This window comes from Gopherus flavomarginatus, chromosome 3, assembly GCF_025201925.1.
Source record: "Gopherus flavomarginatus isolate rGopFla2 chromosome 3, rGopFla2.mat.asm, whole genome shotgun sequence".
Taxonomy (NCBI): domain Eukaryota; kingdom Metazoa; phylum Chordata; order Testudines; family Testudinidae; genus Gopherus; species Gopherus flavomarginatus.
Window position 1 is genome coordinate 43,009,269 of NC_066619.1, and position 17,922 is coordinate 43,027,190.

Here is a 17,922-nt window from a genome sequence, read left to right on the forward strand (position 1 = left end):
AACTTAAAAATTTTGTTTCAGATAAAGATGCAGATTCCTTATCAGATGAAGCCACCCACAACAGCAATCACAATAACAGCAATTGTTCCTCTCCTTCTCGAATGTCAGATTCAGTTTCTCTAAATACTGACAGTAGCAATGACACTTCAGTGTGCTCTCCGGACAAAGAAACACATAGTGCTGCTATTTCCAAAATCAGGTTTGTGAAACCGTTTATAGCAAGGCTATAACAACAAGGATACCGGAGCAACTACAATAGAGAAACTTGTTGCTTATCTTTTAGTACAAAATTATTGTTATAGTCCAGTCTGACACCTTGATTATTGTTCATTAAATAATTAATTTAAATGTTCATATTCTAAAATAATTTTAAATAACAAAATAGGACTTTTATCTTGAAGTGCAACACAAAATAACTTTAAAAAAAAAAAAAAAAGGCACCCCAGCAAATTGTAATACTCAAGAATCTGTTCCCATCTTCGTAAGGTACAATAATTGGATCCTTTTCAACTTTTATTTTTCTACTACCTCTACATAAAACTTCATCATATCATTTACTATTATTCAGAGGATATTGGAGAGCAAATAGTTTAACGACCTAGGTTGCAAAAAGTGATTAGATTTCCTTAAACATTTTAATCTATTAGTTTAATGGCTAGCAGTTTATAGTTTAGTAATTAAGATATGATATAACGAACTAAAATCAAGTCATTTTTCTTATGCTGATCTTACGTTTAGAAGTATCAAATCAGAAATATAATTTTATTGCAACAAAAATGACATAAGTAAAATATTGAAACATTAGCACTGAATTTTTTAGTGGAATTCTGAAATTAGGGCCTGATTTTACAAGCTGTTGCTAATACAAGAATTCTTGTTTACATGAATAGTCCATTAATTTCAGTGCAACTTGTCATGCGAGTAAAACTTGTAGGATTAGGCCGTTAGTACAGAATGTTTTTCCTAATGGGACTATTACATTATAAATTAGGTCAGCAATTGATCTTTTGTCTCATCATGCATCCATGGTGTGAGACTTCTGCATGATAATACACAACTTATCTGAACCAGTATTTAAAAATAGATCAATGCTATTGTCAGCCTCTCTGGTTTTCTCAAAGAACTATCTTTTTTTCAGGCAAGAAGATGAAAATTTTAATAGCCTTTTGCAAAATGGAAGTAAATTAAACATCACAGCAGAAGAAGAAATCAGTGTCCAAGAGAAAGTTACAAATTTGCCTGAATATGAGTTAAGGATTGAAGAGAGATTAGCTCTAATAGAAAAAGGTGTTGATCTAAACACAACTACTGAGGAATCACACAAATTAGACCAAATTAACATGAACATCAACAGACTGACTAGTGAAGATACAATACAACCAAATGTTATGGAAAGATTAAAGACACAGGAAATAGTGTCGGTAAAGGGCTGTTCAAACTATAACATGAAAGAAGAAACTGAGCACTTAGAAAATAGAAATCAATATTCTAACCTCTGTTCTATAAATAAAGTGAATGGACATTCAGAGAGAGAACCTCAATCTCTAAGGAAGGCTGAACTGAAGAGAAGCATCACAGTTGACACTGATTCTTCTGTGGATATATGTATTTCAAAGAGCACTGAAGATCTGTCCCCACAGCGAAGTGGCCCTGTGGTGAAATCTCACAGTATCACCAATATTGACAATGGTGCTCTAAAAATTTTTGATATTGTCAATGACAATGGATCTCAAGAGCCGAACTCAGTGGTAAAATCAGCATCTGCCGGTCCAGATGGAAAAAACATTGTCCGAAGCAAATCTGCTACTCTTCTATATGACCATCCTTTGCAGGTATTTCCTGGATCATCATCATCTTCTGATTTAGTATCTTGTACAAAAACTTTGTTCAAGTTTGATTCAAATCACAATCCTGAAGGTGCTAATGTAGTTAGAGGACCAGTGGCGAGTGGTGCACAGATGTTCAGTGTACCTCAGTATAATATCCAATATAGCAGCAGTACAACAGCCAAAGACACCTTGTGGCTCCCAAAACAAAATGCTCAAATAGAACAAGGGAGCTTACCACCTCAGCGTCTATCAAGGTCAGACAGCACAGAAAGCTCTAATTATGTAAAACATTCTGCCAACATGAATTTCTCCAATCATAATAATGTTCGAGCCAATGCTGCATATAACATGCATCAAAGGATGGGTGGAAGACATATAGAAATGTGGGCTATTCCACCGAATGATAGACTTGTTCCTGGAGCAACCAGAAACACTCTTCAGAGACAGAGCAGCATATCCTCTACAGCTTCCATAAATGTTGGTGATACTGGACCCCCCAGGCGTGCCCAGGTTGCTGAAGGGGACTACTTAACATATAGAGATTTGCATTCAATGGGAAGAGCTCCACCAATAATGTCTGGGCAACCGAGACCTCTTTCTGCAAGAACATACAGCATCGATGGTCCAAATGTACCTAGACCTCAGAGTGCTCGCCCTTCAGTGAATGAAATACCAGAAAGAACTATGTCAGTTAGTGACTTTAATTATTCACGGACTAGTCCCACAAAAAGACCAAACCCACGGGTTAATTCTGAACATTCTGTGTTAGACCCTTCAGGAAAAAGCAAAGTCCCACATGATTGGCGGGAACAGGTTCTGCGACACATTGAAGCTAAAAAGTTAGAAAAGGTAAAAAAAAATTGTTAATTTATTGTTCATCTTTCTATCATCCTATATTATAAAAACAAAAAAGCATGTAATCTATATTTTGATTAATTTTTCACTTTGTAATGAAAATGTGTTCTGAAATTTTTTTAATGGGACCTGTGAACATTTTTTTCAAAAAATATAGGTAATTATAAATGTATGTGCTGAATGTCTCTGAGAAATATTCAGATAACTGATGATAAACTTACCCGTCTTGAAAAAAAGGAAAAAAACTTTTTTTTCCTCCCACATCATACTTGTTGGCTCAGTTCAACTACTTTAGAATGAACCATTATGTAACATCATGGCTTCCACCAAGGAGCTAGTGCTTAGAGGCTCAGGTAAGTGTTTTTAATTGTAATGTAGTTTTAAAAAATTATATTCTATTTTGCAAGGTGACTGAAAAATTAATGGCTTTGTAGTTTCAGTTGCATCTGAGCACCAAAGCCACACTAAGTAGATATTAATCTGGAATCTAGTATTTTGGAGTTCATGTTTGTCAGAGTCTTGAATGATCTTTTGATGCTTTGAGATAAGGCACGTAGCCATCCTGATCATGTAGTAGATCCCAGCAGATTTTTGATATGACTGACGATTGGTGGCTAAGAGACAGTGGCTGATATTTCTGCAGCTGCTTTGCTATACCTGAAAGATAAGTTGATTGGCATTGTTGAACGATTATATGTCATCACCAAGGGATATGAAGAGAGGATAGCATCTTTCAGGAATGTAGTCATCCATGTTGCCCAATGTATATACAAAGCCTCTTAGGAAAGTATTTTTTAAATATAGGGCAGAGTGTCATTGCTTTGCTGGCAATACACATTTCTTGTCCTTGAAAACATTTTCCTTGGATGACATTGTCAGTCAGATGCATCAAGCTGCTTTATCCTTACCCTCAGGAAGATAAAGTCTTTCTGGTAGGTAATGATTATCATGTTAATATTTTCATCACCTCTATGTCCCTGCTTGTTAAGGGGATTTATTTGAAGATGATAAGCAAGGTTAAAAATCTTGGCATCATACTAGGGTGACCAGACAGCAAGTGTGAAAAATCAGGACAGGGACTGATAGGTAATAGGAGCCTATATCAGAAAAAGACCCCAAAATCGGGACATCTGGTCACCCTACATCATATGCAAACATGACTTTTAAATGGATGTGGAACAAAAGTATTTTTTTGAATCTGCACAGGTTTTTTTTCAGGCTGTAATCTTTTTATGTGATAAAATCAGAACAGCAACATTAGCCCTCATGACCAAGAATCTTAATTATTGTAATTCCCTCCTTGTAGGAATAAGTTCTAGACTCTGGCCTCAAGCCTTATCTGGGTAGGTATGTGAGCTCTGATATCATGTACATTTTAAGGATCTCACAATAGTGCTTTTATTGTGGTGGATCCTTGAGTACCCACAGAAACTAAGGACCATCACTACGGCCCTACCAAATTCACAGTCCATTTTGGTCAATTTCAGAGTCATGGGATTTTAAAAATCATAATTTTCATTATTTCAGCTATTTAAATTTGAAATTTCACTGTGTTGTAATTGTATGGTATTGCCACCTTTACTTCTGTGCTGCAGATGGCAGGATGCTGTCTTCAGAGCTGGGCACCTGGCCAACAGCTGCTGCTCTCCGGTCACTCAGCTCTGAAGGCAGTGCAGAAGTAAGGGTGGCAATACTGTGACCAGTTGCAGATTACGCTTTTATGGGGCTCTCGGCCAGAGCAAGTAGGGGGGCCCTCCCCACTCCTTCCACCTGCAGTCGCCCCCGTCCCTCCCCACCCCCCGTGTTTCTGCTGGGGAGAAGGGTCGGGGCATGGAGACTTGCTCTGCTCCCCGGCAGAAGCACCAGGCAGGTGGAGCAAAGCAAGCCCTCGCCCCCAACCCTGCTCAGCAGCAGCAGTGCTGGGCAGGCAGAGTGTGGTGGTGGAGGGCCCCCAATTGGCCAGTGCCCCTGGACACAGGCCCCAGTGGCTAATCCACCACTGACCATGACCCCCCCTAAAATAACCTTGCGACCCTCCTGCTGTCCTCCCTTTTGGCTTTTCCACGGCCCCCAGGCTTTTTACCAAATGCGGCAGTGGTGGCAGCCCACCTCTGGAGGAGCGGGTTGCAAATTTTCCCTTACCTGGATGACTGGCTCCTAAAGGGCAACTCCTGGTCCCAGGTACAAGCCCAGATACAATTCCTGCTGTCCACATGCACAGGTCTGGGCCTAGTGGTGAATGTGACCAAGTCCACGTTAGTACTGGTCCAGCACATACACTTCATATGGGCTCTGCTAGACTCCCTAGAAGCCACAGCCTTTCTTTCCCAGGACAGGTTTGAGACACTCAAAAGTCTCATAGACTCGGTCACGATCTTCCCTGTGACCACGGAAAGAGTGTGCCTTCAAATCCTAGATCACATGGCAGCATGCACATCCGTGGTGCGGCATGCCAGGCTCAGAATGAGGCCCTTCTCACTCTGGTTGACCTCCCAGTATTCCCAGTCCAGGGACAGCCTAGACAAGGTTGTCATGATGCCACCCAATGTAGCGGCCACTCTGCAGTGGTGGTCCCTCCCGAGCAACATGTTGACCGGGATTCCCTTCTGAGAAGCCCCTCCCTCACTAGACCTGGTGTCAGATGCCTCAGACCTAGGCTGGGGAGCCCATACAGGGAGCATTCAAACCCAAGGCGGATGGTCGACCTTGGAATTGTCCCTCCACATAAACGTCAGGGAGCTCAGGGCAGTATGCCTGGCGTGCATAGCATTCAGTTTGCACCTTCATGGGAAGGCGGTCAGAGTTCTCATGGACAACATGGCCACGATGTATTACATTAACAGGCAGGGGGCCACACATTCCTTGGCCCTGGACCTATGGGAGTTTTGCATAGCCCACAATATCTCCCTATGGGCCTTGCACCTAACCCAGCGTGCGCAGTATGTGAGCCGATCACCTCAACAGGGTGTTTTCCCGCCAGTACGATTGGTCACTCATTCCGTCCTCCTTCCCCTCTGTCGGAGTTGTCTGGCAAGAAGGAACCGAAGGTTGGGAGAGTGCGCAGCTCCCTTTATAGCACGTTATAGAGGCGCCACTCTAGGAGTCGCAGCGGTGCTCCCCCCCTTACAGGTACTGCTAAGGGAAAAACTTCCAGCACCGGTGCACGTGGCGAGCATGCACACCTACTGTGGAATACACCTGAGCAACATATCTCAAAGAACGCCAGTTATGGAACAGATAACTGTCTTTTATTTGCTGCATGTTTCTCTGTCTCCTTCTATTTAAGGCATTCAGCAAATAGCATTACAATTACCGTACCTTTTTAAGTTTTTTGGTTTTCAGGTCACTTAAATTATGAGAGTCCCATAAATCAAAAGTTGGTAGTTTCAGGTGTGCTTCTGTTTATAACTCAAAATGGGCTTTTAATTTTGTAGGGAGTTATTCCATACTGTATTCTAGACCTCTGGGATGTATACGGGGGACAGAAACTGTATTATTTAATTTAGAAGATCACAAGTACGTCTTCTTTAACAAACGTTCCACAACAAAGAAAGGAAATTCACAGATTAAAAGAATCTGTTGTGTTTAAACATTATAAAGGTTACAAAACAAAAAAAACCAGGAAATACAAACTTAAAAATAATATCGCCATCTTTAATTCATATGTTGCTACCTGTACTTTTACACAGTAGTATGATTAAGATCACTGTTCACATTTGCTTTGCATTACCTGACTTTCAGTAGTTTATATAACATACTTATCATTATTTCTATTTAGGATTTTTTTAGTAAAAGTTTTCATGAATGATTTTTGTAAAATTATAAATTCCATAGTTTCTAAACTTGTACAAGAATAATATTTTTAAATTTTAAATCATCAAAGGCTGCCTATAAATCAAGACCAGAGAAGCTAATTCTTGTTTTGTCTGGCTCTTGGACATTTTCGCCTAGTGATGTAAAGGGGAAAACATTTCAAGCAGCAGTTTGCATAAGGGATCAAATGAAAGCCTGATGTCTAGCAAATAAGATTAATGACTAACTTCAACATAGCAATGAATATGTGTAACCCATTTTAAAGCACATAAGGGATATGTTCCTATCATAATTGAGTAATCTGAAACTATGTAACTAGAGGAAAAATGATAGCTAAGACTTTTTGAAATAGATCTTCATATAGAGACTTGAATAGTCAATAAAAATTGTTGGGTTGTTCATTACACTGTTATTTTTTTGTAAGTGGAAGAAAGGATCTTCTTCAAGTGATTGTCCACATGTATTCCACGTTTGAAGTGCATGCATCCCCATCCACACGAGACTGGAATTTCTGTGTGTGTAGCATTTTGAATTGCAGCCACATCTGTGTCCTACACGCACCCGGATGCGCTGTAGCCAAGGTTATAAAGCAGTCCCATTCCTCTATCATGGAGTTGGCCAAAACCTCCTTCACTTCCTCACTCAGGTCCTCTGAAGAAAGAAGACATAAGGAGCACTCTTTACAAGGTACTCCTCTCTCTGGTCCTGAGCAGATACAGGCTAGGCAGCAATTCAAGGCCCAGATCAGGTTCTGCTGATGCCTCGCCACTGAGCGACCACTGACGAGTCTGGGAAAACTCCCTAGGAGTCATTGATATGCCTGAGATTGGATCAAAGCACTCAGCACTGAAGTCAGCAGTGCAGGAGGGCTCTTCAGACCTCCTGGCATCAGAAAGTGTTCTGATCTAGATGCTGCCTTTGGTACTGAAAATCTCAGCACTGATTGCATCCAGTCCACATTTGACAATACCAGCCATCCTTTCCCCTGAGTATTCACCTCGGGAACCCATCTTCATGGTACTTACATGGTTCACCAGTACTGGGAGACTTGGCAGTTTCCGATCAGCCTGAGTCTCTATTGCTGTCTTCTACTAAGAAACTGCCTTCACAGGTTCCGAACCTTGCAACGCAACCACAAGAGCTGCCTGGTCCCTTTGGAGCACCTGAGAGATCTGCTCCACCTGTGAAGGAGATGTATTCCTTCTCCTCCTTGGCCTCAGAGGATTAGGTGATAGACAGCACACCCCAGAACAATATGATCCTACCTGCATCACATCCCAGAATGATATGACCCTAGCCTGCCTGAAAGGACAATCAGAGACCACTCCTACAAGAGAGACTATGCAGATGTCTTTGAGCAGTGCCCTGCATGATACTTACCCTGGCCTGTATCCCCTTTCCAGAATCCCCATGCATTTGTGGTCCTTCTGGGCATTGTGGGGGATGCACTCTACTCTCGGGGTTCCAGCAGCCCTTCAGGAGACGAAAGCAAGGTCACCCTCTCTTTTGAGACCTCAAGAAAGCCACCCCAGTCAGCTGCCTCGTAATGCAGAGAGTGAGCAGGAGGACATAAAGGAAACAGAAGCCAAAAATCTCCTTCTTCTCTTTGCCAGATGAGAGCCCGACCTGAGTTGTTCCAATCCAATCTGACAATTAATAGATTTTCCGGTAACTCCTCAGGAGAATAGTGGAAACCCTGGAAATACCAGTCAATATACTGCAAGAGTAATCACACAAAATTCTTGACAGCCTGCACTCATTGGACCCTGCTAAATTGGCAGTGCCATTAAATGATTGTATTTGGAACCAGCCAGAAAACCTTGGCAGACGCCTGCCTGAAAAGCACCTACATCTAGCAGATCTGCCCTATCAGGTCCCCATCAAAAGTTTGGAATATTTCTATAACTATCCGACACCAGGCTGTCTGTCCAGGAGAGATCCAAGAAACAGAGTGCATCTAAAGCACCTCGCAGGAAAAAGTCCCCTTTTAAAAAATAGAAAGAAAAAACTGACCTCTCTGGTCAGAAGTTATATTTTTCAATCACCTACAAAGTTCACTGCCAGTTACCAAGAGCTCCTCACTAACTGTGACTTCCTGACTTGGGATCACATATCTTAATTTGCAGCAAAGAGTCCTATGGCACCTTATAGACTAACAGACGTATTGGAGCATGAGCTTCGTTGGGTATTTACCCCACGAAAGCTCATGCTTCAATACATCTGTTAGTCTATAAGGTGCCACAGGACTCTGCTGCTTTTACAGATCCAGACTAACACTGCTACCTCTCTGATAATCTTAATTTGCGACAGACAGAAATCTGTAGTGCAGGAAGGACAGCTGGTGGCATGACCTCTCATTCAGGGCTGGCTTTAGGTACCAGCAAACCAAGCCGTGCTTGGGGTGGCAGAATTCCAGGGGCGGCATTCCAGGTGGTTTGGGCGGCACAATTCTAGGGACGGCATTCCGGGTTGGTTGTTTTTTGCTTCAGCAGTTGCACTCTTGGAGGTTTTTTTTTTTTTGGTTGGTTGGTTGGTTGGGTTTTTTTTGCTTGGGGCGGCAAAAAAACTAGAGCCGGCCCTGCTCTCATTACAGGTCTCTCTTGCCACTTCTCATGGTGGCCTGAGGTATCACTACTGCAGTAGTAATGCACTAGGCCTCTTGGTTGTAGTCCTTGGGAATACCAAAGGTAGTTCACATAACCCTGGAGGACCACTCCTTTGAGGAATATGCAACTGATGGGGTTCTTCACACACAAAGATTCAAGAGCGACTTTGTGCTCCCTGGGCATGTACACTCTGGTTCCCAGAAAGAAACTGTACAAGTCTCAACTCTGTCAGATGTAGAGGCAACCATCCTCATATTATTTACAGTCAGCAGAGATCTTCCAAGCTTTGGAGGGAGAGGAAGAGGTTCCAGATGAGAAGATGTAATCCCAAAATTTAACTAAACTGAACTATAGCCATTCTAGGTGTATTTAGCTGCTAATAATTAAAAGCCTGTTCCTCCTCCATTACATACCTTCCGTCAAACTCATAATAGTAGGTTTGATGGTGTTGTTAAGAGTCTTGCAGAGCCAAATTTTCCTACTTTTAGGAATTGTTTAAGTTTGTTTCAGGAGACATGGAATTGGACTGTCTGGATCAGTGGATCCTGGGGATTATGGAGAAGGGATACTCTATTCATTCTAGTCCCTCCCTCCCCATCCCCTCTTCTGGCCAAGATCCTCTCACAAGATATGCTCAGGAAGGAAATGGACTCCCTCCTACACTTTGTAGCAGGTGTAGTCCCCTTGGAATTCCAAGGCGGGGTGGTGGTTGATTCTTTTTTTTATATTTCCTGGTCCCAAAGAAGAAAGGGGGATGGTGCCCTATCCTGGCCCACAAACAATTCAACAAGTTCAGGATGGTGACCCTAGCATCTATAATCACTACTGGATTTTCAAGACTGGTTTACAACACTCACCTTACAAGAGAGACACTTTCATATTGCAATACTCCTGCCCCACAAGTTTCTTTCCCCCCCACCCTCCAGTTTCTTGGGGGAAAAGTCTCACTACCAATACAGAATGCTTCCCTTTGGCCTCCATGTGGCACAGGGTCTTCATCAAATGCATGGTGGTCATGGTTGCACATCTGAGAAGAGAAGGAATTCAGATCTATGCCTACCTCAATGACTGACTGATCTGAGGTCAATCACCTCAGTACATGAATAATGAACAACTCCATTTGAGCAGTCCCGGCTCTTTTTGCCACATTGGCCCTTGGACTGTAGAATTCATAAGGAGCAGTGTTGAACTCCTCACTAGTGAAGGTCTGCCTGCCCACAGGACAGATTTCTTATCATTCTAATTTTCAGGTGAGATAGCATCAGTCTCACCTGATAATCTGAAACTCATTGGTCCCATGGTTTCATGCATCTGTGCAGTGCAGTTTGCCAGATTTCACCTGTGTTCCATGCAAGAGTTCTTGAGATCAGTGTATCAACCAGGCAGATACCACTGAAAAATGCTGTTCACATTTCTCCAGAAAGTCCTCTCCTTGATAAATTGGTGGAAGGACCCTCTACATGTGTGCAGCAGGGTGCCCTTCTCTTCATCTCTTCCCAGCATAACTAGTGACTGATGAATCTGCAATAGGATGAAGAGGTCATCGGGGCCACCTTCAGATCCAAGGCTTCCATTCCACCCAAGAGGCCGGGCTTCACATAAACATCCTCGAACTGAGAACCACTTGGCTGGCATGCGTAGCCTTCTTCCCATTGCTTTGAGATGCCACAGTACAGATGCTCTTTGCCAACACCACAGCAACGTACTGTATCAACCACAGAAATGTGTTCACCCATCACGATTGTGCCAGGAGGCATACCACCTTTGAGAATGGTGTATAGGTCTCCATGTCACATCAGTAGCATTACATCATCCTGGTCTACAAAACACCTTAGCAGACCAACTCCGTCGTCAGTACTCAGCCATGAATGATCACTCAAGGACTCCATGCTGTGAGATATCTTTTTGCAGCCAAATACTGTCAAAATGGGTCTCAGATCATATTAAGACATGCTACGTGGTGGCTCATTTGGACCTATTCCACCAGAACTCAGGCAGCCTCTGCAGTTTTCCTGCAAGGTGCCCCAGTCTTAGAGATTTGTTGAGCAGCTACCTGGAGCTCAGTTCACACTTTCACCTAGCACTATTCCCTAGTGGAGATATCCCTGTCTGAAGCCTGCTTTGACAGAGCTGTCATGCAGTCATTTTTCCAGTAGTGCCTACTGTGTCCATGCAAGTTATCACTTGAGTAATCCAAAGTGGAACATGTGGACAGTCACTTGAAGAAAGAAGTTACTACCCTACAGTAATTCTGGCTTTTCAAGATGTGTTAGACATGTTTTCCATGGCCTGCCCTCCTTTCCTGCTATTGGAAAATCCTTGCTAATTTAGATTTAGCGTAACTGAAGGAGCTGAAGATTAGATGCAGCTGCCCCATCCTTTATGCCCTTGGCTAAGGAGTGCTGGGAAGGCACACAGGCCACAACAGACACTGCTACTCAAAAAGATTCTGGTGTTACACATGCACTAGAAGTGGAACATGTGAACAGCACATTGCAAAAAATCAGTTATTGTATCCATAAAATCCATTCTTTTCCTTATAATGTAAAGCTGCTCTCTAGTGGTCACAAATAAGTATGTATATATAAGCTGCCAAAAAAAATTTGATCATCCATGCCCTGGGTATGTATGTGTGTGTTTTTTTGTTTTGTGTTTTAACTTTATTCTGTTTTAAAAGCCTTTAATCTTTTTCACCAAATTGTCTTTAATGATATGGATTACTTAATTGTACTTTACACATAATGTCAGGGTAGTGTTACTGTATTTATCTTGTTGAAAGTTCCCATTTGAACTATTTAACTGAAATTATCTGAATTGTGAGACAACACACTGTGTTCAGTAGAGGAGATAGTTTAAGGGGAAGAAGAAACAGAGTTGTGGAGCGAGTGGGGTATCTCCATCAGGGGACCTGATGCTCTTATAGAGAGAGAACAAAATGTTGCCATGGATCCATGAGCACAGGAATGGATCATAGGTTTCTGTTCAGAGGGTGCACATGACTACATTGGCAGATTTCCTTTAGCTTCCTGGTGACCATAAAATCCAGTTGAAAAAACTCCTCTTTTTAACTCATTCCTCTGCTTTTCCAAGAAAAAAAACCGTGTGGATACCTTTTTTGCTTAATTGAACTGTTTAAGGTGTTCTTCATCTTTTGTTAGCATTTACTATGATTTGTTCGTCAGAAGTAGAGGGAGCAGAATGACATCAATTAGACCATTTTTTGGCATGTATATGTTTTAACTATGGTGTCGGTACCTCTAAGTCTTAATGCTTTCTTCATTAGCTCAGACATGAGTGCCCTGCATCTGTAACATTTCCATGATAGAAATCTTCAAGGCTGCCACCTGGACTTTTGCCCACATGTTTACACAGCACTTTCTTTTTTAATTTGTCATTTGATCTCATGCCCATTTTGGAAGGGCAATACTGCAATCCTTGTATAATTAGGACTCTTTCCTGGGGGTTGGAATGCTTTGCTAGATTCCCACAAATGGGAATATGTAGAGACCACCTTAAATGAGAGAGGTTATTTGAAGAACGGTAACTATGGTTTTCTTAATGTTGCCTCAGCAGGTTCACACTGCTCACCCTTTCCCTTGGCATTGTATTCCCAGGCTTAGCAAAACAAAGTGAGACAACTGGGAACTGTAGAGCCTCTCATGTCCTGGGTTTCAAACGGTTGGTGCTGTAAGAAGAACTGTGTAGTCCCAATGGGCACTGCTGATTTAGTAGGCTCCCAATGGTCAGTGGCATTGGATGGAGCATCCCACAAGTGTAATGCAGCAGGAATGCTCCTTGTAGTGTAGTCTCTGGTGACTAGTATGCATTCCAAAAATCAGTATTGTATGTGCATTTAAAAACAAAAGTGTTCACCCAACAGTGGTTATAGTATCTTAATCAAATTATAAATTATAAGTTTGGAACTTTTTATGAGACCTTTTTTAACAGAAAACAATCACACAGGAATTTCATAGAAACAAACAAAACTGCATTTCCTGGCTTTTGATGTTTTGTGGCATATCCTTAACATTATGAATGTAATTTTTTGTACACAAATATTGTCATGCAGTAGATTCAATGTCAGTGTTTAAACAGCTGTAGTTTATTTGTCACCTTGGTTAATTTTGGGACTTTCCCCTTAATTTGGGTGTCCCTGTTCTTTCATTTGTTTTGTCTTGACAAAACTTCATGGGGGAAGGTGGTAATGCTCTTGCTGCTTGTCTTTTTGAAACCATTGCCAATACTACAGAGGTCAGTGTTGCAAGGTACTGTAGCTTTTAAAAAAAAAATGCCTTCAAGTATTTTTGAACTTACATTCCCTGCTAGGTAAATCTCTGCTCAATAAATTTGTCTGAGTGCATGTTATTTATTTTGTTACTTTTGTGTTGGTAGAAAAAAACAAAATTTCTATGGCTGAAAAAATTTTCATTGTTGGACAAGTAATCTTGAAAACTGAGACAAAATAATGTCTCTGCAGAGAATGAAACAATTTCAGCACAAGTCCATCTTGGCTGTCAGTTTTTCCTTTCCACGCACATACCTATATATGTTGGAAATAACTAAAGTATGACAATTTAGATGAGTTAAACATCTATATTGTTTTCCTGAGCACATATACATCTGAATGGCCTTATATATATGTAATTTTGTATGTGTACTATGTTAGGTTGCATGTTGGTTTATTGTAAATAAATGTAAACAGAGTATCATGGAGGTTTTTTGTACTTCACGATGCCACAGCTAATTCAATTGCATGATATTTATTTTTGCATGATATGGAATATATGTCTGTATAAATCTGTGTATAACATGTCCTGTGATTTATGCATGCTGCACTAATCTCTGTGTTAAATCTGTCCCCTCTTTATTCAGAGCATGCTGTCTAGGTCCTTTAATTCCAATTATGCTGCAATTAGCAACTTTCAGTATGGCAGCTCTAGGGATCTGCATGGCAGCCAGAGTAGTGTTGCCTTGAGTGTTGCAGACAGAAGAAGTTCTGGTGTGCACATTGTTCGTGTGAGTACCTACAGTAGGCTATTGCAATATATAGAAGGGGAAAAGGAAACTTGAAATATGTCTTTAAATCAATAATCAGAGTTTTGGCCTTTTATACATGGAAAGCACTGTCAAATTATAAAAACAGTTTAAACTTGTGTTATGAGTCCCTGGGTACTGAACCCAAACATTTAAATTGCCTTGAGTTCATATGCTCTACCGTTACAACTTACAAAACAAATTCTTTTTCTAATTGGCTTTCACGTGCGGATGACTGTAAAGATCTAAGATTATTTTCTGTTTTGCCCTCCTCTATAACCAGAACTATAGCTGATGATCCTTTTGTTTCTGAATTTGACCCAGGTCTAAAGAGACCTGAGTTGGGGTTTATCCATTTATTTTCAATATTTGGTAAAGTAAACCTTATTTAAAGATGTCTAGAGGCAATAAAGCAAATTAAGATGATATGTAGGTTGGCAGGAAAGATGAAGGTAGCGTCAGCATTGAACAACCTGAATGAAGATCTGGTGTTTAAATCTAGAAGAATTCAGGTACACAAGAAACTTGTATTAATCTTGTAAGTCCATTCATTGCAGTCATGGACATTTGTTCACCTTTCTTGTGAACCATCTGTGTTATGTGGTTTAAGACCTTCAACAGCTGTAATTTTTTTTTTTAAAGTTGAGGTTAAATTTTATGGATCTCTGACTTGATTAATAGGATTAAGTTGTCCATGCAAACTCAGATAATATGATTAGCGTTCTTACAAGCAAAAATAAATGTAAAAATTGAGCAATTTATTCTAATATTTTAAGAAATATTGAGTCATTTTGATAATTTGAAGTAATATTTGCTTAATTATTTCTACCTTGTTTAAAGCATCCCCAGACATCCACTGCAGGAGAGCCATGCCAAGAGGATGTATTCATTTCAGGACAGCAGAACTACTCATCTGGCACACTTAATCTCAAAGATGTTCCTCCAGACAGCATGAAGAAAGTAGCTGCACAGGTAATGAGTAATATGTTACCATATTTGGATAAGTTATCCTTCGCAAAAATGTATATTTGGAATATGGTGGAGTAGTTAGCACTTAGAATTGGTCATTTGTTTTTAACGCTAAAACATTATTTGATTTTCACCCACTTATTTATGGTGAAATGATAAATCATATAGCCTTAAAAGACCATTCTTGAAATAAGAAATCATCTCATTGGAACAACTGAGTGATTTGTTTTTTGTTTTATTTTCTTCTGGTCAGGGAAAGTTAATGGGGAAGGTTTTTAATAAGAGGTTTCCCAATAACAAAGGGTCTGTATGTTGCATGCAGAATCCTGCATGTGGCAGACAATTTTAGAAGCAAAATAAACTTTTTTAAAAACATGTCAGCATTTATTTACATATCATGGTAAACTGCAGACACCAGAGAGTGTACAGTGCAGAATTTGTGGCTGGGGATGAAGGACTAAAGGAGCTTTAAGCCAGCTTTGCACTTTTCTTTTTCTGGGTTATTCTGGGAGCTTGAGACATTTCCAGCACATCTTAAAGAGCCCTGGAGTGCCGAAGATAACAGCTTCCTGGGCTGTCCTGTGGGTCGTAGCACTGCCCAAAATCACCTCAGTGTGGCCCTGACTCTGACATGCCCGTACAGCCTTGCCTCCAGCACCACTCCCTAAGCCAGAGCTTGTGAAGGAGTCCTTTGTTGGCAGCTTTATGGGGGAAAATCCTCCTCCAACTAGATATGGGGCTTGTATGGCTCCTTTATTCTACTCTGTTCCTCTTATGCAGTTAAAGGGGCCAGAACAGGGGTGAAAATCTCATCCTAGAACTGTGGTGACTTCCAATGTATTTGATCAATAAACAAATGTTCATTTTCTGTAGTATGGAATTTGGTTAAGAATATTTCTGAAAGATAAATCAAATGTATGGAGATATACCTATCTCATAGAACTGGAAGGGATCCTGAAAGGTCATCGAATCCAGCCCTCTGCCTTCACTAGCAGGACCAAGTACTGAGCTATCCCTCACAAAACATACAGTTGTTTTAAAAAAAAAAACAAAAAAACAAAAAAACCTTCTACTTATCTTAAATTATACAGACAATATAATTACATCAAGTAGTTAGAAATTACAAAATAACTGAATACTTTGTTTCCCAGATGTTAATTACAAGGTTATCTCTTTAGTTACAGTCTGAGAAACTGTTTACTGCCTTAAGATGTGGTTTTACTTTGAAAAATGATTATGTAACAGTCACTGTTACAGGGCTAGCTGCACCTTCATTCTGTACCTCCCAGGAGTCTGATTAGTGCACCCTTCAGGTGTTAGGCCTCTTACCTTAACCTGTCCTGGAGTGGAATCGTGTGAGTCTTTCACTTTTAGACCAGGTCACCAGCTACAGCACTGTGTGCGCCAGTTGTGATATTTCCGCAGGCCCAACTGAGATTGGCACCAGCAAGTCTTCCTTTCCAAAGTGGATAACAAAGCAACCCAAACAGCCTTTTCAGAACAAAGTATTGTTTAATCTTAAAGTAGGAACAAAACAAAAAAGGGGTTGTGACGCAATCAAAAGTCTACTTGTGTATCTGTCTCACTTATGGTCTTAGGTAGGTCTATCTTATTGCAGACACCTCAGCCTTTGGAGTCTCAGTTCACCTTAGCTCAGAACCTCATTTTACCCCCTCTTTTCCTGCACCCTTCAAGTAAGGTATTGCCTTTTTAGGACCAGCCATGTCCTTTGTTCCTCTTGGTTCTCTTTGAATCTCGTTAAACCAGTTTTGGCAGCTCACCAGGGGATCAGACAGAGCCCTCAAAGGGATTGTGTTGCATTGTGTCAGGTGCTGGCAGAGCGGCTGCTAAGAGGTCATTGTCTCCTTTTTTCCTATTGTAACTAACCTGTCTTGAATTAACCCCTTGTATACATACAGTAAACATCACAATAACAAACAAGGAGACATAGTTATAAAATATTACTGACAACTCCCACTTCTTCCATGGTAACACTAGCACCACTTTATGCAATACGTTATTTCTTGTGTGTTCGGAGTTGCATCTACTTAATATGGACAAAAATAACTTTCTACTCTTGTTAGGCCTTCAGGAGCCAATACAGCTAAAAGGAAGTGAGCTGGAACCTATACTTTTCATGTGCATCATCAATAGTTTATTAACTTCCAGTCAACTACATTTGTGCAAACCCATTGAAGGCAGTGAGGTTGCACAATTGTACCTGGGCAGATTTTGGCTTGTATAAACTTTTATTATTGGTATGATTGCAGAAGAAGGAAAGAATCTAACTTTTTTCTCAATTATGTTTTATTTTTTGTACATGGTAGTTGGAAAAACATCTTTTTTACTTGTAAACCAGACCAATCTGATATATAAATAAATGAAACAATACATATTAAACCCCTCATTGCCATTTTTCAGAATCACTTTACAAGGTAGAACCTCACTTACTCAGAACGGGGTCTGAGATACAGAAGACAACTGACACAGCATGAATAGAAGCTGGAATTTTCTTTCCTACTTATTTCAGTTATTTATGATTTAGAGAGAGTAAAACTTTTAGTATTTGGACATACTAGTATGGTATATCTTGACAGATTAATTCAACATAGCAGTGGTGATATAAATGGAAGATGATGGTGGTTTTGGAATGGGAGATTTTACAGAATGAGTGACAGGAGTGTCCCTGCCTGCAGGTATATGGGATCTTGGGGAGCAATTACCACACAGGTGGGGTGACAATTAATTTCTTTATTAAAGGGAAAAGGAAGTGGTGGGAATTTAACAATGAAATGCGATGGGATGGGGTGTATAAG

At 40.7% G+C, this 17,922-nt stretch overlaps 1 protein-coding gene across 6 annotated transcripts in view; it reads left to right on the forward strand.

Annotated features, from left to right (window-relative positions):
• The window catches only part of ERBIN (erbb2 interacting protein), a 232,946-nt gene that overhangs the window by 196,993 nt on the left and 18,031 nt on the right, over positions 1-17,922 (forward strand). For all 6 annotated transcript variants that reach the window (XM_050946862.1, XM_050946864.1, XM_050946861.1 and 3 more), the window contains 4 exons: positions 22-199; positions 1,139-2,678; positions 13,976-14,119; positions 14,978-15,109. In XM_050946862.1, coding sequence (XP_050802819.1) covers positions 22-199; positions 1,139-2,678; positions 13,976-14,119; positions 14,978-15,109 — 1,994 coding nt within the window. The remainder of the gene's footprint in view (positions 1-21; positions 200-1,138; positions 2,679-13,975; positions 14,120-14,977; positions 15,110-17,922) is intronic.